We start from the raw sequence: 24498 nt of genomic DNA on the forward strand, positions 1-24498 counted from the left end.
ATTGGGAACGAATTCTAAATTAATGGCCATACTTTAGACTAAATAAGAAAAAGAAGTGTCCATAATGTAGCATAAAAGATAATTTGTGGCCATGATTTTGTCCGCATGTCATCATGATCGGATTTATGGCTCCATTCAACACAAGCATTTTACCTTTCCTATTAATGTGTAGCTATTTATTTATCATCGAATGACTAGCTTACCTTTTGATGCATTATTACCATGTTTTCGTAGCACATCCTTGTGCTTTCTTGCAATGTGCCGCTTCCGATTCCAGGATGAATATTTGCTAACTTTTAAAGTCTCTCCGCACTCCCTTTCATTGTTTTCTTCCTGCTCAATCTTAACTTTGATTTTTACTTTACATTTATGTATAAGGCTTGAATTCCATAACTTATTGCTAGACGTTTTTACAGATTCTCGAACTAGCAAATTATCAAAGGGCGTTCTGGGTTCAACGAGCGGTGCTAAGCGAGCGGAATTTTCGGAAAAAGGCGCTCTGATGGTATTACCAACGCTCCGCTCCGCTCACGTGCTCTGCCCTTAAACGGCTTGCAAAATTAATACATATGCATTCAAATCAAATGCTTTGGTAAAGTCACACAAATTAAACATTGAAGGTCATGTTGCAAAAAAAAAACACTTAAGTTTTTATAATTACTATGTTGCTGTTGTTTTTTACAGTGGGTCATAATATATCATATACTATTTTAGTTTGTCTGTGCGTTTTGTTGTGTTAGAAAAAATTTTCTGTGCATTTCCTAACTCAAAACGTGCGTACACCACCTCCTGAGCTGGCGTATGATTTGAGCGTGCAGTACGCCAACGTCCATATTGATAAATCTCAAAGTCGCCGCTGTTTTGGGTGTACGCCAGGTGTACGCTGGAAATTTGGTGTACGCACGTTTGATAAATGAGGGCCATTGAGTCTGTGCCCTGCAGTTGTGCTTGTTCAATGCATGATGGTGGCAGGAGGACATTTTTTTTTTGCAAAACTGCGTCACAGTGTAGCCGCTTAAAAATATGTATGATATATGAAGAGCTCAGATGCAAATCGCTTTAAGTGCATCTGACATGTTTTCTTGTAATTAGCATTTATTTATCAGACTCTTAAACTTTTTATGTTTAAGTGCTATAATTGGGTCCCCAGTGCTTCTAGCAACCTAAAAAATTTGTAAAACATCAACCCAGTTACTTAGTTTTGGTAAACCATTCTCTGCAAGCATAAAATAGCTCATTGAAATTTGGCTCCCCTTGTGATGTCGGAAGGGGATAATACTGCCCCTTAATTTGCGCTATCCAACCACAGCACTGCCATTTAGTGCAGAGATCAACTCATTTGCATTCAAAAGGACATACCCCCCCCAAGAAATTTTCTTGCACCTATAAAGTGGCCATTTTGACATGCTATAATAAATGATCTACATGATATTTTGAGCTAGAACTTCACATATGTACTCTTGAAAGTTCTGAAGCCAGGATTAGGCGGATTTGAAGCCAAAATATTTGATACGAACTAATAGAGAGTTGATCGTTCTTGTTTTTATCTTCTTAAGTTAAAGATTTTTTAACAAAGTCCTCTTAAGTGCACGAAAGAAGAATGGGATGAACTACGTCAGATTTTAAATTCAGTTTAAAAACGTTTACTGAATAATAAATATATTAGGATTTTGACCACATTTTTGGACCTTTTACCATTGACTGGTGAATTTTTTAATTTGAGATTTTTGTACTTTGAGGGTTTTGCAGCGAAAGACAGACAAATTTATTACATTTTGAATGTAATGAATAAAGTGACATTTGTGAAAATAAGACATTACAATTACCAACTAATAACATTTTCATTGCCATTAAAGTGAAATTATTGAACCTAAACATAAGAGCCTGATAAGAAATGCTCATTTACAAGAAAACATGTCAGAAGAGTTTTGCATCTGAACTTTCCATATTTACATTTAGTACATTCATTAACCCAGTGGATTTCAAACTGGGGGCCGCGAGATGGTGCCAGGGGGGGCCCAGTTTTATGACATTTTATGAAATACATTAATTTATCATGAATTCTGTGTAATTAAACCTAAGAAAATAAGGCTACTAACCAAAAGCACTACTTTTTTGTATAATTTAATGTTTTTTTTATTAAAATGTTGAGTTTTAGAACAGTTTTTTGTCACAAATTTTCTTTGGGGGGCCGCGAAGGAATGCACCGTACACAAGGGGGGCCACACGCTGAAAAAGTTTGGGAACCCCTGCATTAACCAAAGCATTCATAATGCATTTTATCGGTTTTTGTGTTTCCTGGGAGTTTTGAACTCTAATAAACTTTGTTCATATTTGGCACTTAGTACAGTATAGGGGAGGTTAACAAGTAATGCATTGTGCAGTGCTAGTCTCCAAACTTTTTTTTAACAGCATTTGCTTTATTATTAGTATGCATTTATGCATAAAGCTTTAATGACCTCGCATGCAATGGAGAAGACTACATGTAATATTAATACTTATAGGAATTAATTGGTCACACTGCCAGACAATTAAAAGAAACTAGAGAGATAGTTCATTAAAGCAAAAGACTGAATACACAAACACACTTTCCCTTCAATCACATCATACTTCCGTTTCTGCATTTTGTTTTTAATTTAGAGCAGCCTTTGAATGTGAATTGTTTTGTGGATACTTGTGCTTTCTGTCACCGCACAATGCTCATTTAGAGGTATTGTTCTCGGAGGGCTTCTACTTTACCTGCCCAACATTTTGGTGACAGAAACCTTGGGTGTCAGACACGGTGTGATGTCTCAGGGTAAAGCGCAGGGGATGAGAGTGCTTCTAACCTTCACACTTCTGTCTGCGCTTTGTTTGTGTTGACACCCCACCGTAATCCTGTCTGAAAGAAATCCCACCCACCTGTCTGCCTGTCCTCTGCGGAGACAACTGCTGAAAAAGACTGTCATGTCTTACAAAGTCCATCTTTGGGCTGCTGCCTGGGCCACATTGACATTTGTGTTGACGTTTGACAAGTTCTTCAACATGGATGTGAAATGTTCAGTGGAAAATCTTTCATTCTCTCTATTTGTCTTTAACAGCAATCGCTCAAAGCCAAAGAGACCACAGAAGAGATGGAGCTCTCTATTTTAAAGACGTGCCAGAGTGTCAGTGATCTCAGACGAGAGGTGAGATTCTTGTGACAGGCTACACACTGGGATTTAATCCTGAAAGTCAAACCAAACTCCTTATAGCGTTTCCTGTAACATTACAATTACTATTGAATGTGAAGCATTATCAGTTAAAGTGTTCATAAAAAACAGCTCATTCACACTAAGGATGATAAATATAACTATAAAGATAAAGTTTATAGTTTAAGAGATAGCGGAGTCCACATCACATGACAACAATAACTACAGAGGAATGATCATTTTCAGTATATTGACGGCCAAAGAAATTACATGCAATGTAAAGGACTTGCACGCTTCAGTTTCACTGTTTAAAGGGATAGTAACCCAAAATTTCTGTCATTATTTACTCACTCTTGTAAACCTGTATGAGTTTCTTCATTCTGTTGAACACAAAAGAAGATAAATGATGGTAAGCACACAGTTAATGGAACTGTTATAGTTTTTATTTTTCTTACTAGATATTTATCCTTAACTCTTTCCCTGCCATAGATAAGTTATCATGTCAATTAAGAGAAAACAGTTTCCTGCCAAAGACGAGTTTTTACATGTATCCATATTTCTGCTATTATGCACTAGGTGGCGCTCTTACCCACCTTATAACAAATATAGCATTATATTTGCAATATAGAATAACAAATATAGCATAGCAAAAGTCCTTTACAAAAATGCAATTATTTCAGCTTTTTGGATTTGTTTTTGAAGAAACCTACCCATATTTGATAAAGGAGAACAAATGAAAATAGGATGAAATTTTTTTGTTTAAAGCAAAGTGTTATATTGGACATTTTTTCCAACATTTTCTGGAAGCACTTAAACTTTTGTGAAAATTATAAAAATGCTGCTGCTGGCTGGCAACTTAAAAAAAAAAAAACACAAAAGGGTGATTCGATAATTATAATGTGTTTTCATTCAAGCAATTTTGGGCTGTCAATGAAAGTCTAATAGACGTCTAACCATAGCGCAAGAATAGACAATGCATACACACTTAGAACATTTCTATTTCACATTGGTCTTTTTACTCTAAATCTTTGTGTATCTATAATCAGCGTGACACTCTCTTACATGTGTCTCTTCAGCTTCATAAGGCTGCAGTGGGCAGAGCCTCTGATCTGCTGAAGCTGCATTCAGATCATCTGGTACTGCAGGCTCTGAAGGCCTCAGGTGGAGATGGAAACCTGGAGGCAGTGGCTGATTATGCCGGCACACTGACCGAGCACAAAGAGCAACTGCTGGAGGTGAGAGGCTAGAGATGTCAGATAAAAAGTGGATTTGGAGACAAAATGCACTTGAGCTTGGTTCCTTGAAAATCTGAGGCAGGTTGTTTTCAATTGTAGCATTCACATTCTTGCTCTTATTTGAATGTGCGCCGTCATATAATTTGGTTTCAGACATGCCGTTTACTCTGCCACATTTCGGGAAGCGAGCCATTGGAGATCACCTGCATTCACGCTGAGGAAACCTTCCGTGTCATCGGTCCACAGGTATACAGAGACCCCCACTTTAACCTTTGTCATAAAACCACATAAGCTAAAAGGGGACATTTCACAAGACTTTTTAACAATGTAACATCTTTGGTGTCCCCAGAGTATTTATGTGAAGTTTTGGTTTAAAATACCATATAGGTAATTTATTTTAACATTATGTTAAAATTGACACTTTGTAGGTGTGAGCAAAAATGTGCTGTTTTTGGGTGTGTCCTTTTAAATGAAAATGAGCTGATCTCTGCACTAAATGGCAGTGCCGTGGTTGGATAGTGCAGATTTATGGGCCGTACTATCCCCTTCCGACCTCACAAGGGAAGCCAAATTTCAATTACCTATTTTTTCACATGCTTGCAAAGAATGGTTTACCAAAACTAATTTACTGGGTTGATCTTTTACAAAATGTCTAGGTTGATAGGAGCACTGGGGACCCAATTATGGCACTTAAACATGGAAAAAGTCGGATTTTCATGAAGCAACAAAAAAATCTTTTTACTCTGAAGCTACCGTTTTGTTCACATGACAGGTTGCAAAAAAAAATTCATTCAGTAAACTGTAAAATGATGTGAAACAGAAGATAAGAATTATATATATATGCACACACAGACAGTATGCAGTTTTGACACTTGCATGCCATTAATAATAAAAGAACATCAACGTCGTCTTTTCAGCCATTTCAAATTTAAACCTTAGAGTAACATGAATGATGAAAAATACAGAAAATCTTCCAAATGAAAGATGAACAAGGATCAGCTATGCTGATTAAAATACATTTTCAAGAACACAAGTCTATTGAAAACATGAAGCTCGCATCACAACCTTCTTCCGAATCTTGAATCTAATAATCAAGTTGGAAAAGTGGAAAATGCAAATGGTATGAAAACCAAAAGATTGTACTAATATATGCCATTAATTGTTATTCCAGCAATCATTGTTGTATTTTTATCTGTGTGATTTTAGCTTTAGGAAATATTTGCAGTGAATTGCATCAGCATGTCTGCATTAGCATGTCTGATTGTGTGCTGTGTAGTTTTCGGACCTCACCTCACCAGCCAAAAATAATGAGGCCTAAAGATCAGCCAGCCAATCAGAGCACAGCAGGAGAGCGACAGCTCCAGGGGTGCATGATAATGATTTAATTATCCGTAATTCCAAAAGCTGCAGGTAATTACCATTTAAATTCACAGCCTCAGCGGATACGATCTCTGTCTGCTCTGCTGTGTGTGTTTTATAAAGTTTACCACAAGAGTTAGATGAAGCATTTACCAGGGTATACTTGCGAGAAGCAGTAATGAATATTGAAATTAAGATGTTGCAAAAATTCACGCAGTAGCGTTAAAAATGATTGAAAATGGTGAGACGGTGGGCTGGGGAGGTTGCAACATACAGTAGTGCTACTGTATAAAGTCTTTGTCTTTTCAGATCATCTCAGCAGCACAGACTTTGGCTTTACACCCCTCCAGCAAGATAGCCAAAGAAAACCTGGATGTGTTTTGCGAGGCCTGGGAGTCCCAGCTGTGTGACATGGCTATTCTGCTGAAGGAGATCAATGATGTGTTTGAAGGACGAAGAGGTATTTTACTTTCTTCCTATGCTATCAAATGCCTTTCAGTGGAGCTTTTGTCAGTTTGTGGGCCAATTCAGAAAGGTGATTGGTCATGGATTCCCTCTGGAAGTTGTAGTGGGTTTTAAACAAGGTTTTATTTTTTAAATAAGGTGTTGGTAGAGCATTACGTTGGCACCCTTCCTCCAGCTGTCCAGCTCCTCCAAAAAGCCACTCGAGGAACTTGAGATACAATTCTTTCATGATCTTCACCTTTATGATAGTTCCCGCGGTACGTACAACAATATACGGATTTCACGTCTGGTTTCGTTTCATCAGTAACACTTCTTTTCAGGTGCACACAAAGCGTTCGTTCACGACTGCGATAACAGTTTTTAAAGGCCTTTTTCCTCATGGCCAGATTGCTATCTTTACCCTCCGCTAAAGATGAGCTGCTTTGACATTTACACTGCATCCACCACATCCATCATGTAAGGTGATTGAAAAGAGGTTGGATAAATCTCTGTAGGAATGGTTAAGGGCACTGCGTTCCACCGAGAGGACAAGTCTGTGAAAATACTTTCACTATGCTCCTCAAGTATGATTTCCAGCGACGTTCGACTTCCAAAGTTAAATTGTGTATTTTCGTATAGCTGAGGCATTATGTGGCAGTGATATTTCGCGGGTAACATGACAGAGAAATGTTGCCCTGGGAGATGCTTTTGTTCTAGATGAGAAGCTTCCAGTCATCATCTGTGCCAAAGGAGATGTTTCTCACAACAAACTGTCATGCAGGCTTTTGTATCTGTTGATCCACTTCATTACCCACAGCTATTTGCAGGCTGGAAATACATATTAAGCAAGCTTTCTGTTTTATAGTTCCCCTTTTCAATTATAGAGTTGCAAATGGGAAATTGTTATAATAATTTGTATCTTGTACTGGAGAAGCAATTATATCTTGTTTTCTTATTTTAGGAGATAAAAAAGCATATCTGTCACTACCGAGACCAGGGGTGAGTATCTTACAGTTTATTATAATTCACTTATTATTACCATACGTTTTTAATATTTTAAATATTTTCTTATTTCTTTGTAGAAACACACTGCAAACCTGAAAACCCTTAAGGCTGCAAAACTTGATGCTGAGGTAGTTTTGATGATTAAAATAATAAATTTGTACATGATCTGTCATGTTCTGTTCTTATCAATTGTTCTTTTATGTAAAAAATAATTTTTTTTAAAGCGACATTCCAATTAAAAAAAAATATACTCATTTTCCAGCTCCCCTAGAGTTAAACTTTTGATTTTTACCGTTTTGGGATCCATTCAGCTGATCTCTGGGTCTGGCGCTAGCACTTTTAGCATAGCTTAGCATAATCCATAGAATCTGATTAGGCCATTAGCATCGCTCTTAAAAATGAACAAAGATATTACGCAGATATTAATGCCTGAAAATAGTCCTGTGCCATTGAAAGTTACTAAGGGGATTATTTTCGGGCAGTGCGTAATATCGTAATATCACTACGCCTACTGCAGCCATGTTACAGCAGCAAAGTCCTTGACTATTACGCCAGAATGAGAGTATAGTTCCTAACCATATCTGCCTAGAAAATCGCAACTTTTAATTTTCTGTTGGTCTTAGTACACGATGTAACTACAGAAGAGTCTTTACAGAAGTTACTCTTTGGTTATTTTTTAGCGCAATGCTAATGGTCTAATCAGATTCATTGGATTGTGCTAAGCTATGCTAAATGTGGTACCGCCAGACCTGGAGATCAGCTGAATGGATTCCAAAACGTTAAAAATCAAATGTTTAACTCTAGGGGAGCTGGGAAATTAGCATATTTTTTTAAAAACATGGAATGTCCCTTTAAAATCTTTACATTTTAATGCATGAGTATGTTCATGTCAAAGATTGAAATCAATGTAAAGTCAAACTTTGATGATACTTATCTCATAATTAGATTGAGACTTTAGACTGGATATTACAGACAGGGTCACACTTTGATTTGATGCCATCTGATTGAATGTTTTCTGACTCGGATCTGTTCAGGAGCAAACCACCATTGCTAAGCTTGGGCTAGAGCTGTGTCTGCTTACCTCAGATGTGGACGCGGAGGTCGAACGCTGGGATGAGCAGGAGCACGAGATGGTCCGGCTTTGCCAAATCGTATCCAGCATGGCGTATTCCATGTATCTTTTCACCAGGTACCGACCTGCCGCAGCGACCCTTTTTATAAACTTTATAGTCCATCCATCAGACTATCAAATTGGTTATCAGTTACACTATATTACACAGGAAATTAAGTACAGGGAGCTGGAAGAGACCGTTAGGTTGAACGTTATGAAGAATGTCTGTTCAGGAAAACCATTTTGTTGTAATCTGGACTCTCCATCAAGTTATATAATCAATTTTATGGATCTTCTAGAAGGATGTTTCATTAACTCTCGGCTGTTTGCTTTTTTACCATCTATCCGTCTTGCATCTGTGATTCAGAGGGGAAGGTCTGCTCAAAACAACACTGGATCTGTTTCACCAAGCTGAGGTACGTAGCACACACGCTTTCTTGGGTTATTCAATTCAATTTTATGTATATAGCGCTTCTCACAATTGTTAAATTGTTCCAAAGCAGCTTTACATGAATAAAAAATAAAAAACCAGAGGAAAAATCAGAGGACAAAAAAGTAGCAAGGTACAGCGGCTTAAATTAAACCGTAATAGTAAGCGAAGTAATAAAGTAACGTACAGTGTAAAAGAGAGTTAAGCTAATGTCAGCTGACTCCCAAGGGGTTAAAAATACCTAGCTAAACCAATAGAAGATTAACTATATATTAAATACTATATTATACAATTTTATTGGGAATTAAAAATAAAAGTTAAAGGGCGGACTTAAAGCGACACTCCACTTTTTTTGAAAATATACAAATTTTTCCAGCAAACATTTGATTCTTACCGTTTTGGAATCCATTCAGCCGATTTCCAGGTCTGGCGGTACCACTTTTAGCATAGCTTAGCATAATCCATTGAATCTGATTAGACCATTAGCATTGCGCTAAAAAATAACCAAAGAGTTTCGATATTTTTCCTATTTAAAACTTGACTCTTCTGTAGTTAAATCATGTACTAACACTGACGGAAAATTAAAAGTTGAGATTTTCTAGGCACATATGGCTAGAAACTATACTATCAAACTGGTGTAATAATCAAGGACTTTGCTGCTGTAACATGGCTGCAGCAGGCATAGTGATATTACGCACTGCCAGAAAATAGTCCTCTTGGTTACTTTCAATAGCAGGGGACTATTTCCGGCTCTGCGTATTATCATTGCGCCTGCTGCAGCACCTTTTTTATGTTCATTATAATAATGTTCATCCAAGTTGTGTAATATTGAATCTGTACTCCGATGTGATGCTATGGATTGTTTTCCAGGTCTTATCAGATCATGGTCTCCAGCTGTGCTCCGTCCTGCGCTCCCTCTCCACACAGGTAACATAACCATCATGTCCCAGAGTTGCCTGCAAATCCATAGGGTCTTTGACCCTAATACCTGTGGTACAGTTTGATTTAATAACATCAAACAAACCTGTCCCACAATGCATTTCCCTAGCTGCAAGTATAGAATACAGCTTCATCCAGTATTCATCAGTTTAGCATTTATACTATGACAGACCTGCAATGCTGTTTTGGGGACAATGCTCAATTAGGGCTTTTAGATTGTTAAAGAAATTAGTTATTAAGCTTCTTTTCTTTTTTGTTCTGGTCATGGTTTTTATTGTGATGACAAAGATTGCCTGGGGTTTCAAGTTTCAAAAAGGATGCATATGCATGAAATTAAAATCATAAGATGACTCCATATGGGTCCTTTTCTATATTCAAAGTCTTCAGTTGTAAATCATCAGTTGTATGGAAAGAATACTACCAAAAAACTACTTTAAAATTCTTCAAATTGTTGTTTTACATGGAAAGTAGAGTAACTAATGACAGATATTTCATTCATCTTTAAATTTCTCTGCCTCATGAGGTTGGTAAAATAATGGCTGGCAGTGGTTTTCAGATGTGCTGTCTGTTGTGTTCAACCCTTATGTGCAGTAGTTTGATTGTTATGGCCACATGCTGTGTCTGTGTTATAGCTGCTGGATGAAGACAAAATGCTCATTATATCTGAAACAGAGAAGCTGGCAACCTCATGTCAACAACTGCAGGTCTGTGCCAAGACCCTTGTCCAGGGGAAGAGTGCCATCTTTCAGAAGGTAATGCAGTACAGTTTTAAATCATGTCCCAGGGAACCCACTGCTCTGCATATTTTGTAAGTCTCCCTCAAGCTAGTAGGGCCACACCAAAAGATTTTTTAAATCTTTTCAGATTTTCAAAACGTAAAAGACCACAAACATGATGAAAAAAAAATCGATGATTTAACACGTTTGTTCCTATAATGTGTGGAGTGACGCTATGTGGTCATGACAGCAAACCACACACCATCAGATTAACTTCATGAACAACGCGAGTCTCAACCGAGAACACAGGAAATCTATGAAGGTATATTTGGTGCAAAACAACTGCACACCTGTGACAGTAAAATTTGTATTTGTAGAGATTATCCACACATGTGTATCAGTAAATTTGAAGTCACAGAGGACGAGATGCAAACTTGTAGATTTTTTTTCTTTCCCTCAAATACAACACAACAGTTACACATTCACAAATCCTTCAGTGCAGCTGCACAAATCCCATTTTACAAATCACAGATTAAGAAACTCACAAGCTCACGTTTTTGCTACAATTGCTGCAGTAAATATGGTGCATAACCTACTTGAACACCTACATCAAAATATGTGAAGTCACACACAAATTTTGTACATTCGCAAATCAGTTTGTGCATCTGTGCGATGAGAGTTGCATGTGTGTACAATTGTTTTTTTCACAAATATTTTTTTTATTTTTTAAATATTTTCTAGCACAAACACAAGTACATAAATACAACTGCTTGAATCTGCTGCTACGAGTTTCAAATACTCTTTTTCATGTGCTCTCTCTTCTGCACCAAATATCTCGAGATAAATGGTGCGAAAGTGATTTGTATACCTGTAGGCTTTGGCGAGCACTGTTCAGCACTGCCCACCAGGTGGCGCCCCAGACACTCACTGAAGCAGAGTTTATAAATTACCACCAATGTTTCAGCAAAGTAAATCGCCTTTATCAAGGTATTATTTTCACCAAGTGGAGAACAATATAAATGGGAGTGCTAATTATACACACATGAAGGTAATTACATACAATATTCCAATGATTCATTAGTAAACAAAATATAAGTTTCATAAATTTCAAACCATCAATATAAGTAGATTTAAAAATACAAGCAGCAAATACACACATTTTAACTTTAAATAAGATACCAAATGATGTAAGTCCCATTCATTTTTAATATCATAATACCTATAAAAACAACCCAAATCAAAATCTACTTTTAATCCATGTGTGCCAATGTTCACATTTAATATACCTAAAAGGCCTTCTGTGTAAGTAAAAATTGGTCCAACTCACCTCACCTTCTAGATGGAAATTCCCTCTCAATTCTTATACAATAATGAAGTAATAGGATGATTAAGTTCAACAAAATGCAGTGCTAATGGCAGGTTCATATTTCTGCATATTATTGCACTCTGATGTTTTGTGATGTGTGTTTTATACTCTCTTTTTGTTTTTCCTACATATGATCTACATATGATTTCCTACATATGATGACATGTTATCAAATAAATAAGCTTGTATTTGTTTGGGGGTGAATCCCAAAGATATTTCCATATCATTAAGATTCTTAATAAAATCATTTGGTCCTTTATATATTATTTTTAGACTTTATATTTTACATTTGACCTTAAGGAAGACTTTTCTTCAATGTTAACGGATGATAACTGTCACAGGAAGGCAAGACATGGCAAGATGAGTGGATCCAAATGCAGTTTTTAAGTGTATTAAATCCAAAAAAGGTACAGGAGCACAGGCAAGAACACGAACAGTAACACATGACAGGAAACAACCAACATAAAACAACGGCTGACAAACAGGCAATCAACAGGCAGGGTAATTAAACGTGACAAGAACCAATGACAGAACAGAAACAATTAATTACTATGGAAACAGATGGGCAGTGTGGAGTATGAATTAATGTCCATGGCAACAAAAAAGGGGGCGGGGCAACAAAGGAACAAGAGGGAAATAGGGCAGACACAGACAGGACTCTTGACCTTGGCCGTACCCACCATTGAGGTCCGGACTGTTTTAGTGAGTATCATAGTAAACTACTGATTATGTCTTAATATGTCTTCCGAATGTAAACATTTTATTACATTCTGTCTTAAAGTCTAAAAAACAGTACCTGTTGAAGTCATTAAAGTTACTTAAATAACAAAAGAAGAGAAAATCACTCACTGGTCCTGACTGTAACTTCGTAAAAAAAGATTAATCCATATTTAATTTTAAATAAATATCTTTTTTTGCCAACAATCCTTAATGTTGAGCTCTGCTCTTTGAAGTAAGTTGGTTTATTATTGGTTTATTATGCAAGTTCAGCCTTGCATTATGTTTGTATCTTACAGTTAGTATAATGCATGTAATGAATTCAGGGCAAGAAGAATATTTATCTAATATGGGGTAATGTGAAGTATTATAATAATTACATACACTGTAAAAAGATTCCGTAGAAATTACAGTATTACTGGCAGCTGGATGCCAGTAACTTACTGTAAATTAAAATGTATGTTATTTACTGACAACAGTTTGTTTCAAGTTAAATGAACAATAAACATTAACAAGTCTTTGTCTTACAGAATAAAAATATAAAATAACAGCCTCATGCAAACCATTCTGGGAACCAAAAATCCTCATCAACCTTTTTCTGGGTTTTTCCTTCAGATTTTGTTTCCCAGAATGCTTTGCTTGAGGCTGTTATTTTAGTTTTATTCTGTAAAGATACAGACTTGCTAATGTTTAATTTTCATTTAACTTTGAACAAACTGTTGCAGGTAATTAACATAAATTTAAATCTACAGTAAGTTACTGGCATCCAGCTGCCAGTAATACTGTAAATTCTACGGAATCTTTTTACAGTGTATCGTTTTCTTTCATGGGATATGGACCCCCTAAAGTAGCCTTGGCCACCCCATTTATAAAATTCTAGTTCTGCCACTGCAATATTGATGTTGTATTTCAGCATATTAATAAGTGTGTGCATATTGTGAATGAATTTAATAAACAAATTCTTGATAGCCTTTGGTTAATTCACTAACTGATCCTATATTCAGTTAGCCTATGTTTATTTTACTGACACAGCAGTGTGCCCAGGATGGTAACATAATTATTTCAATGTCTTACTAATAAACAACACAAGTCTTGCGCATACTGACATGGTTTGAAATCTATAGTTATTCGATTCTTTGGTTTTCTGATGTGTTATAATTCATATATGTAGAGCAGAGAAATAGCATTTTTTTGCTGGCGTGCATGCTCTAAAAAAATACATATGGACCTCGGTATTTATAAAATCCTGCGTACGGCCCTGCTCACGACAATAAGAATCCACTCTCAATAGTGTATTACGAGCTGTAGGTTTTTTAATCGGATCCCTATATAAACAATTACGAGCTATCCACAAGTCTAAAAAGCTGATTTGATTTAGGTTAGCATCCAAAGTAAATGTTAAGAAATCAGAACAACTGTTTATATAATAATAAAAAGAATTTAGTTGTTCAGTAACCCGATTCAAAAAGACAGAAATAATCATCCAAATTAGTATATTAGAAGAAAAAGCATGATTTAAATACACATATTTTTCTTCAAAAAAAGGTTATTTTGCAAAAGAAATCACAAACATTCTTTCCATGGCCCCACCTCCTGTTTGAATTAAAAATTAGTCTGAAAAATAAAATAATTTGTTTTATGACATTAAAAATGAATGGGACTTACATCATTTGGTATCTTATTTAAATGTAGGCCTATGTGTGTATTTGCTGCTTGTATTTTTTAATCTACTTATAGACCGTTTCAGCAGTAACAACATAAACAAGCCGCTGTCCCGGTCCGCACGTAACTTCCGGTAAACTCCGCTAATAATAAATAACAACAAAGTTCTTTAAACATAGTTTATTTATATAACAAGCAAACAAAACAACACATAGATTACATAGGAAACCAAAACATTTGTTATTTTCGACGAGTTTAGCAACTAGTCAGACCATTATAAAAACGAAACCGGAAGTAAGGTTCGGATCCAGACATGTATCACGTGCGTCCGATGAAACCGTCTATATTGATGGTTTGAAATTTATGAAACTTATATTTTGTTTACTAATGAATCATTGGAGTATTGTATGTAATTACCTTCATGTGTGTATAATTAGCACTCCCATTTATATTGTTCTCCACTTGGTGAAAATAATACCTTGATAAAGGCGATTTACTTTGCTGAAACATTGGTGGTAATTAATAAACTCTGCTTCAGTGAGTGTCGGGGGCGCCACCTGGTGGGCAGTGCTGAACAGTGCTCGCCAAAGCCTACAGGTATACAAATCACTTTCGCACCATTTATCTCGAGATATTTGGTGCAGAAGAGAGAGCACATGAAAAAGAGTATTTGAAACTTGTAGCAGCAGATTCAAGCAGTTGTATTTATGTACTTGTGTTTGGGCTAGAAAATATTAAAAAAATAAAAAAATATTTGTGAAAAATAAATTGTACACACATGCAAGTCTCATCGCACAGATGCACAAACTGATTTTGCAAATGTACAAAATTTGTGTGTGACTTCACATTATTTGATGCAGGCGTTCAAGTAGGTTATGCACCATATTTACTGCATCAATTGTAGCAAAAAATGTGAACTTGTGAGTTTCTTAATATGTGATTTGTAAAATGGGATTTGTGCAGCTGCACTGAAGGATTTGTGAATGTGTAACTGTTGTGTTGTATTTGAGAGAAAGAAAAAAAATCTACAAGTTTGCATCTCGTCCTCTGCAACTTCAAGTTTACAGATACACATGTGTGGATAATCTCTACAAATACAAATTCCACTGTCACAGGTGTGCAGTTGTTTTGCACCAAATATACCTTCATAGAAATCTCACAATGTTTCTCGCGGTCAAATGTGACTTCACAATAAACAAACATGGCAAACAACAGGCATAAAGAAATAGCATTAATACAATGGACTGCTTTTTTCAGTGGTGGGCCGTCACTGATTTATATTTTATATTTATATTTTAATATATTTTTCCATGAATGTGTTTTAAATAAATCCCGTAATAGTCTATTATCTTTATTTCATAGCTTTTCTCTTGGTTGTGCTGCTTCCAGTAGTGTATATTTATGAAAGAGCATTTGCTGCGCCATGTAGATGTTATGGTTTCGTCTTTCATCAGCTCACTTTCTGATTGGGTATCGTTTTGTTTCACTTGACAATCTACAGCGCGCGTGTGTGTGTTTGTCCTCGATTGCGATTGGAGCGGCCCCGATGTGCTTCCGAACAGTGTCAGATGCTCTTAAAGGGATAGTTCGGCCAAAAATTATATTAAACCCATGATTTACTCACCCACAAGCTGTCTGAGTTGCATATGTCCATCGTTTTTCAGACAAACACATTTTCGGATATTTTCGAAAATGTTTTAGATCTTTCAGTTGATTAAATGTAATGTTACGGGGTCTACCCATAGTCCACGACCTTCAAGTCCAAAAAAAGTGCGTCCATCCTTCACAAATTAAATCCAAACGGCTCCAGGATGATAAACAAAGGTCTTCTGAGGGTAATCCGCGCGGTGTAGTTGTAGAAATATTAAAAATATTTAAAAGGTAGCGCCGCCATCTTAGACTCCTCTGTATTCAGGAGAGAGTATTAGCGTAGTGTACGCACTTTTCTTAGTGACGTATGACAAATTCGGAGGGCGGGGGCACAGAGCAGCAGCAGAGTAGCCTCCGTAGGCTGCGTAAGCTCTCATCCTGAATGCGGACGCGACTAAGATGGCGGCGCTACCGGAAGGTATTTATTTACGTTAATATAGTTTTAAATATGGATATTTCTACAACAACACCGCGTGGATTACCCTCAGAAGACCTTTGTTTATCATCCTGGAGCCGTTTGGATTTACTTTGTGAAGGATTTCGGGTGCGTCTTCCGGAAGTCATTTTTGTCGACCGCATACGTCATAGCGGATTATTATTATTATTACAGAAAAGCAACCGTTACATTTTAAGGTAAGAATGAAACTACGATTGTATGTCTTATGTTTTTAACTAATTGGCGTATGCGGTCAACAAATGCGACTTCCGGAAGACGCACCGAAATCCTGGCCAGGACGTGTCTGGTAGAAAGGCACGTATGGTCACCGTAAATATTATAATCGGTTCAACCACATAGATGATCGGTACCTTACCTAGGATTGTCGTAAGGGGGAAAATCTATCAAATTCAGGCCTAGTCCACACGGACACGGGTATTTTAATAACCAAAGTTTTTCCTCCTGCGGTTTAAAAAATCCCCTCCACACATGCTCGGTTTAAAATAAATCCTCGCCTCATGAACATGCAAAAACACGTGATCACGCGCTGTCAAGAGCATGCCACACCAGCAGGCGGTGATATAACTCAAATCGTAAAGCCACCTTGCCCATCAGAAGCCTAACAAAAATGATGTCGTAACCGGTGTTTCTTAAAATACTCACCCTGGCAGGGGTTTTCAAAAATGTTCGGTTTCAGTGACGTCAAACTGCGTTTTCATGTGGACGAACGGCCGAACTGCGTTAAAAAAAGTCACGTTTATAAAATACCTGTGTCCGTGTGGACAAGGCCTGTCTTATTATCTTATGGTGTGTACCAGGCTTTAACTGAGACACCCAATTCTCTTCATGGATCTCTTCCTTAATGAGCCGATGATATGAATCAGATGTGTTGGATAAGTGAGACATGCAAAATGTGCAGAGCAGAGGGTCCTCTGGGAACAGTTTGAAAATGACTGCTGAGTAGACTACTTACAGGGCTCAACATTAAGGACTGCCCGATGGCTCTGGGCCAGCAAGAGAGACATTTGGGCCAGTAAATGGTATTGTCACTGGCCCGATTGTAGTATACTTAACATTTTTGTCATTTACCCACATACTTTGGGGTAAATTGATAAAAATTCTTATTTTTCTTATTTTATTAGTCTTATTTTGCAGAAAATATTCTGCTCCACAACTTGTATATATTTTTTGTTTTGGACCCGCCAAGTTTAAGGGGTTTTAATGAGAACAGTAGCCTGTATATGTCACTGACCGGCATGGAGATTAGATGATAAATGTAGTGCTTTTCCCCTAATCTATTTGACCTTCCTCTATTTCCAAACACCTGATAAAATAGGATGCTGTCCAGGGTCATCTCTCTGTTTTGATAAAGCAAAGGTCACAGCCGAAGGAGGTTTTTAATTGGTTTATATGCGCGAGTTGTGCTGTGGAACCGAGAAAACGATCCTTGGAAAACAATCAGAATCTCTCTAGGAACCGCTTGCGCTTTCCAAGTGTACTTTTTTAGACAACCAATTATAAGCAAACCAGTCTGTTCCACAAACATGTGTCAAAAATGTATAGATTGTTTTTGAGAAAAGATTATGTAAGCCCAAACAAGCAGCCATGCTGCACTTGTTAAAAAATGTAGTTTGGTGAGCTAATGATGCGTCTGTGTTTTGTCTTTGTCAGGTTGACTCATCCATACAGAATACCAAAGGCATACTGACAGTAGTGGTCTACCTGCTGCCCACATGTAATAAAATCATAAGGAAGGTTGGTTACAACACACGGCTCTGAGATGATCAAAATTTGCTTGCTTATTAATGATTTGTAAAACATGTGTGTATAATTTTGATCTCTAAATTAAATCCTAGTGTAAATCAGATCGTAGTTGTGTGGGCTCTCCACCGCACTGGAGGGACAAACAACTGAACGCACCCATCAGCGAAGAGACTCTGAACGGCAAGGGCTCCAACGGCTTCGGGGTCAAATCCCTCGAGCATCACATGGCCAATCTAACGTTCCTGGAGAGCAAATAGCCGTTCCAAAGAGCGTAAACCAAAGCCGTTTATGCACACAATGCACTCACTCACAACATGCCATCCTTTGTGCTTTTGCCCGTTTGCTTTGTGGTGTTTAATAGCGTTAGCGTTACCAGCCTCATTCCAGTCACCAAAAAATATTAAAGAAACCTCTGCATTGCATGTGTTTAAGTCATTATGCAACTGTTTTGAGTATAATGGCTGGTAAATAAGCTATGGTTTTAACCCAGACAATATTCAACTACAACAGTACTTTACTTATTTTGAAGCAGGACAAACTGTACACTGTATTTAACATAACTGCCTCATGTAAAAGTTGATGCCAAATATATCCACTGTTTTTATCATCTTCCTACACTGGTCTTGTCACAAGGTGGTCTGCTCGAAGCTGAAATGCACAATTTCAGTGACTTTGGATATATAGCGCTATAATGTTAAGTGGGTTGTGGTTGAGCATTAAAGGCGAGGAACGTCATTTTCCAAAGAGGCATTTCTGAAGGATGTTCATGAATAAAGAATCAGTTCCTTAAAGTGTACTTTGTAATATGGACTGCCTTGTAGGTCACTGTGATTTGTATTTTTACGTAATTATATAAAAATGTAAGCTGAGGTTTGGTACATTAACCTAAAAGGCTGGGGTGACTGTATTTGAATTAATAGGTTAAACTGTTGTGTACTGAAAGGAACATTTTAATGTGGCACAGATTAAAAGACACTTCTGTATTAGGGTTTTATTCACTCATACCTGTTCTAGTGATATACAGTTGATCCTCTGATTCATCCTACAGTCAGTCAGCCATAAGCTTTAGAGATGATTGTGCGGCTATAAGCAGTTGTATTAGTACTGGACCATTGAATGATCGTTTAATCACAAAAAATCTAAATATATGTTATTTTTCTTAAAATATGATGTCTGTGTGATTTATTTATGCATTATATTTCCACTGAAACTAGCTTGAACTGTATTAATTAAAGGGACAGTCCACTTTAAAAAAATAATAGGCTCATTTTACAGCTCACGTAGAGTTAAACATTTGATTTTTACTGTTTTGGAATACATTCAGCGGATCTCGGGGTCTGGCGGTACCTTAGCTTAGCATAACCCATTAAATCTGATTAGACCGTTAGCATCGCGTTAAAAAATGACCAAAGAGTTCCAATATTTTTCCTATTTAAAACTTGACTCTCCGTAGTTACATTGTGTACTAAGACTGACAGAAAATTAAAATTTGCGATTTTCTAGGCCGATATGGCTAGGAACTATACTCTCATTCTGGTAAGTTAACTGTTTTAGTAAGTAAGACTTGTAAGGGAAGCAGAGGACCAGAAGACTCACCAGATTTATTTATTTTTTGGGAGCCAGGTAAGGACTGGTGAGAGTTTATGGTTTACTGACTTTTTTTGTTAATATAATTTGACTGTGTTTGTAAAATTTATTTAGATTGTTTGAATTATTGTTCCCGCTCTCAAGTAAATGGAGGCATTTTGTGTCTCGGAACATGTTTGAAGTATCTGTGGCTCATTTATGTGTTCGGTCCATGCCCATCATTTAAATTTAATATCATTGTTTTGGTCATGGGCCGTAACAAGGACACACAATAAAATTAAGCACTGGCCGAAAATAGTCCCCTGCTATTGAAAGTTACCAAGGGGACTTTTTTCGGGCAGTGCGTAATAACATTGCACATTTTCAAAAAAAAGTGGAGTGTCCCTTTAAATGGACAAATTAAATGGACTGCAATGTGCCCAGATGGGAGCTGTTCCTTTTATTTCACATTTATGGATGGTCTGCAAAACTTAACTGTTTCATAGCAACATGAGGGAAAATGTGTCTGTGAACATTCAGACCCTCCTCAAAATTAAAACGAGACAAGAAATGAAATACAACGCTTGACATGAGCTTGTTCGTGTATCTCATGAATACTGGCGCAGACCACCAAAATGCAAATGTCTGTTCAGAGCTCCTTTACAGTGCAATGCAGTAAAATCCAGGACCGCCTAAAGATCTCATTTCAGGTGCGTTCTTAAGCACCAGACAACTGCGGCACCATATGCTTTTGCCTTCATGAAGTTGTAGTTCTTCAGTCGAACACTTGTGCCAGCTGTACTCAGGAAGGCTCTTGATTGTTCGTTCTTTTAGAGAGGACCTCCTCATATTGTTCTCTGGTCAAAAGGCCTTCGGTGATGCTCTTACTCTCTTCAAATTTAGGTAGTATAACAGCAATGTACCCCTCTGTGGAAGGCTGTACGATTAAGTTAAATACAGAAAAAACAGAATTGGTTTTAATATATAAGTATATAAAGTTATCCATTATCACCAGATGTCCAGATTTCCATAATATTTTAAGATGAGATGAAAACAGAAACAGGGGTTTACCTTTTCCAATAACAGATCTGGCCTGTTAAGAATAGCTTCATTTACTTCTAAGAGGCGTCCTCTGATACAGCTGTGCAAGAATCGCAAGCAGATTATTTAAGCAAACACAGAAGCTAACGTTAAGTGATATTAGATCCACTGTTGCAATGTGTGGTTAAAAGCTAAATAAAAGACTTACCTATATATCGTATACTCTTCCTCATCTGTACATGTTATTCTACATAGAGGGGCAAAGTCTGTGAGGAACTGACCTCCCTGTATAGTAAAACACACATTTACACATTGATAATCGCAATCAATGAGTTATATAAGTTACAGCATAAAATTCACAGAAGACCATACTTCTGTATGGAAAAAATGGTACAGGCACGCACTCTCTTTGACTTTCCAGAAACTTTGTTTTTTAGACGGCTGCACCCATCACTGATCTGATAGTTGATGTTTTTGATTTTTCGTCCATTCTGAAGGATGGGGTGGGATTCAGCAAGTGTGATGACACAAATTCTGAAAAGGAGAAAATATGGAGATTACATTTTGCACCTGTGCCACTAAAATGCAAAAACATGCAGTTGGTAAACTATAGTGTTAAGTATTGAGATGTTATAGAAACAACAGTATAGGTTTAGATTTAAAAACATGCTTTACCTGTTGGAGTGTTGTAGTATGCAGTGATCCTCAAGTGTTTTTCCCTTTAAATCTGCATATGTATAAAACAAACCAGATTATCATCTGTTAGCAGCTAACATCTTTATACTTCATTAGTTACAGTACGGAGATTATGCTTCAGAATTTTTACTTAAAACTAATACTAAACCACATGCGAAATACAATCTTTATCAAGCATGCAATTTTTAATGTTCAGGCAGCACAAATTACCTGTTCTGTACCAACGGGTAAAATATCGGTCAATTACTGATGGGGTTGTTCTGTCTTCCATAATATATACCACTTAAAAACAGCACTTGTCGGGAGAAACATATGAGAGAAAAACAATCAAACACTTGCGTTTTAAGCCGGACCACAAATCATGCTACACAAGGAAATCGTCTCGTCAGAATTCACTTCCGGTTAAATTAAGATGGTGGTATCTGTCGTTTTCATAAATTAAATGTACAGATTTACACGATTTAATTATATTTCATAGAAATTCTTATTCATATCAATTTATTGTTTCAAACTCAGTGTTAGAAACGAAAATATAATAACTAATTGCGGAACTACTGTAGTGCTGAATGTTCTCATAGTGCAGTTTAACTGTAACACGCAGAGAGCGGCACTAAAGATGGAAACGTCTGTAATGGACACATGTTATGTGTCTTGTTGTGCCAACCGCACTCCTAATGTTGTGTCATGGGGCAGAGGAGGTCTCATCGCATTTGGGACATGTAATTCAGTTGCCATTTATAATCCGCAGGTATTGACCTTACTGTTTTTCTTTCCGATTAAGTGTCATGATGTAACTTCAGATGATGCTTCATAGTTAGTTCTCACTATCACATTAAATAAAGTTTATATTTTTGGTAATGAAAATATATATTCACACTTATATTCAGAAGTTTGTTAAATGACGTTTCGTGTCTGATAAACTGTTAAATAAATCTAATCGAAGGAGCAGGTGTCTCACCTTTGTTTATTTTTTATTCTCATCAGGAAATTAAGATAATCGAGGTCCTGAACAAACATACTGGAAGGGTGAATACTGTCCAGTGGGTGTACAAAAATGACTGCAGTAAGTCTTACATCTGTAATAAACAAAACAGTATTCCTAAGTATTTTTAAACTTGATGTTTAGTAGTAACTTACAATTTATTTGTGCTTGTTAGAAACTGACAATTGTATCATAGTAAATGTACTCCAGAACTATTTGTAAAATACGACAGTGAAGGACAGAAACCTGATCTTTCTGTTTCTGTAGGTTCAGAAACACAGTTGGTGTCTGGTGGGTCTGATAATAATGTTATTGTTTGGGAGAAGCATGGTGGAAAGGTACATCTACAAATTATAAATATATATAATATACCTATAGTGACAAAAATGCTTGTGGAACAACACGTCATATATATTTTGCTAGGTTTCTCAGGTTTATTGTTATATTTCACCAAAACCTTAGGTAAAATAAATGTAAAGTATTTAGTATATTAACTACAAAAACAGTAATCACTTTTCAGTCATAGCTCTAAAGAAGTTGCTGTTTTTTTATTGACTTTATCTCTGTTTATCTTCTGTCACAGTTCACTGTATGTGCAGTTTGTTCAGGGCACTCAGGTCCTGTGTGTGCAGTGGATGCTGTTTCTCTATCCTCTCACTTACTGCTGGCCTCAGTATCATCTGACTCTACTGTTAAACTTTGGACATGCACCTCTGATAAAGGTAAAAAGATGGTTATTATGGATTTAAAAGCTTTTAATTGCATAGCTTAAAATCATTAGACAACCTTTCCTTTTCTCCAAGCCTGACATCTGCTGGTTGGATCCTGTAAATTATTATTATTATTGCTTTGGGGCTGTAAATTAGAATTACTTTTTTTTCAGCGTTGTTGTATAGAGAAAAAAGAACAATTTATGTTAAAATCATGTATAAAACATTGTGAATATTAGTTGTATATTTTGCAAATAACACTGATAATAATAATAATAATTTAATAGTCTCAAGAATTTTAGCTCAGTTTAAGCTCGGTCCACTCAGTTTAAAATTCCTGTCCTTACCCTTGCCGTAGGTAGGGTGTCCCATTTTTCATTTTAGGTTTAAAAAAAGGGTTTCAGTTAATATGTACCCTAAAAGCGCACTTTTCCTCAGCCCACACTTGCCTGAGCTTCATAACAGACTTATTTTCGACAGTGAGTCCAAGGGCAGTTTCATCACGAAAGCATGCACTTGTAGGAAGATCATGAGGGACAGGGCCTGTTATAGGCTTCAGAAGGGTGATCATTAGCGCCCCATTGTGGCCACTATGCACCGTGGGTGTTGGCATTGGTTAAAACACCTATACTGTTAAATATGTACTTGTTACGGCATAATAAAGTGGTCCACGTGTTTAGTTTGGATGAGCATGTATTTTTGACTGGTAAAATATTTTTGCATAGTTTCCTCAAGGCATGCAATGTTGGTGAATTGCATCATTCTCTACCATTCATGACATTTATCTAATTAGCTGTCTGCCAAGACACAGAAACAGATTTTCTTTTAGCCCAAATTATTTTAAGCATATCATTATATTTGAATTCAGGCCAGGAGTTTTACCTACAGGTTTACGGGGTAATTACTGCAATATACAGACCTGCAAACTTGTCGCTTTTCGGCGACAATCGCCGTTTTCTTGGTCAATTGGGTCATTCACGTGAATCGCATAGAACCGGAGTTTTTTTTTTTTAGGTGGGGGGGGGGGGTCGGAAGGCTGCCCTTTATCTGAATGCAATGCGGGCTAGAATTTCCAAACATTATTGGATAATTCTTATACTTGACATTTCTCTGGGCCAATCGGAATCTTAGCATGCTTTCCTCTGGGCCAATCGGAATCTTAGCACTTCCTTCAGAATCTTAAAGACAGCGCGGTCCTTTGGATGAGAGACACACCTCTACCACGCGAGTCTGATGGACACTTTTAACGTGAAGGAACCATCTTATTTGAGGTAAGTCAACTTTTTTGGACCAAAAACGACAACTAGTTGTTTGCTTGATTTAATTAGCGTTAGCTACCGCTTATATTGTATTTTTAGGAACGAGTCAACGCCGAGTAATGCACAAACGTAGACCTTGCATAAAGTTTGCCTATGCTTCGAGCAAAATGACTAATGTTAGCTAACTTAGCAGGACGAATGTTAGCTAGGCTTATCGTTACCCGGGTGTTCTGCCCGGAG

At 37.0% G+C, this 24498-nt stretch overlaps 3 protein-coding genes across 5 annotated transcripts in view; 2 read left to right on the top strand and 1 right to left on the bottom strand.

Moving 5' to 3' along the window:
• Positions 1–19447, top strand: part of ctnnal1 (catenin (cadherin-associated protein), alpha-like 1) — an 80075-nt gene extending 60628 nt beyond the window's left edge. For all 3 annotated transcript variants that reach the window (XM_065292474.2, XM_073812787.1, XM_065292483.2), the window contains exons 8-19: positions 3081–3167; positions 4247–4405; positions 4559–4651; positions 6074–6224; positions 7170–7207; positions 7291–7341; positions 8248–8402; positions 8692–8740; positions 9625–9681; positions 10326–10445; positions 17912–17995; positions 18097–19447. In XM_065292474.2, the coding sequence (XP_065148546.1) occupies positions 3081–3167; positions 4247–4405; positions 4559–4651; positions 6074–6224; positions 7170–7207; positions 7291–7341; positions 8248–8402; positions 8692–8740; positions 9625–9681; positions 10326–10445; positions 17912–17995; positions 18097–18261 (1209 nt within the window). In that variant the 3' untranslated portion in view covers positions 18262–19447. The remainder of the gene's footprint in view (positions 1–3080; positions 3168–4246; positions 4406–4558; positions 4652–6073; positions 6225–7169; positions 7208–7290; positions 7342–8247; positions 8403–8691; positions 8741–9624; positions 9682–10325; positions 10446–17911; positions 17996–18096) is intronic.
• Positions 19448–20010: 563 nt separating this feature from the next.
• Positions 20011–21676, bottom strand: abitram (actin binding transcription modulator). The gene is made up of 6 exons (XM_065292496.1): positions 21518–21676; positions 21287–21338; positions 21016–21145; positions 20820–20896; positions 20642–20711; positions 20011–20507 (listed from the first exon to the last, which is right to left on the bottom strand). The coding sequence occupies exons 1-6, from the start codon at positions 21576–21578 to the stop codon at positions 20373–20375; spliced, it is 525 nt and encodes a 174-aa protein (XP_065148568.1). The 5' UTR covers positions 21579–21676; the 3' UTR covers positions 20011–20372.
• Positions 21677–21803: 127 nt separating this feature from the next.
• elp2 (elongator acetyltransferase complex subunit 2) overlaps positions 21804–24498 on the top strand; it is a 36673-nt gene continuing 33978 nt past the window's right edge. The window contains exons 1-4 of the mRNA XM_065292472.1: positions 21804–22055; positions 22292–22370; positions 22557–22627; positions 22873–23011. Of these exons, the coding sequence (XP_065148544.1) occupies positions 21924–22055; positions 22292–22370; positions 22557–22627; positions 22873–23011 (421 nt within the window). The 5' untranslated portion in view covers positions 21804–21923. The remainder of the gene's footprint in view (positions 22056–22291; positions 22371–22556; positions 22628–22872; positions 23012–24498) is intronic.

The sequence above is a fragment of the Paramisgurnus dabryanus genome, chromosome 19, assembly GCF_030506205.2.
Source record: "Paramisgurnus dabryanus chromosome 19, PD_genome_1.1, whole genome shotgun sequence".
NCBI classification, from domain to species: domain Eukaryota; kingdom Metazoa; phylum Chordata; class Actinopteri; order Cypriniformes; family Cobitidae; genus Paramisgurnus; species Paramisgurnus dabryanus.

Bases quoted from the DNA above. Each gene is read 5' to 3' on its own strand.
- abitram (XM_065292496.1), bottom strand. From the start codon at position 21,578: ATGGAAGACAGAACAACCCCATCAGTAATTGACCGATATTTTACCCGT. The intron at 21,339-21,517 runs GTAATTTGTGCT...ATACATATGCAG, and splicing joins TACCCGTTGGTACAGAACAG to ATTTAAAGGGAAAAACACTT. The intron at 20,712-20,819 runs GTAAGTCTTTTA...ATTCTTGCACAG, and splicing joins GAAGAGTATACGATATATAG to CTGTATCAGAGGACGCCTCT.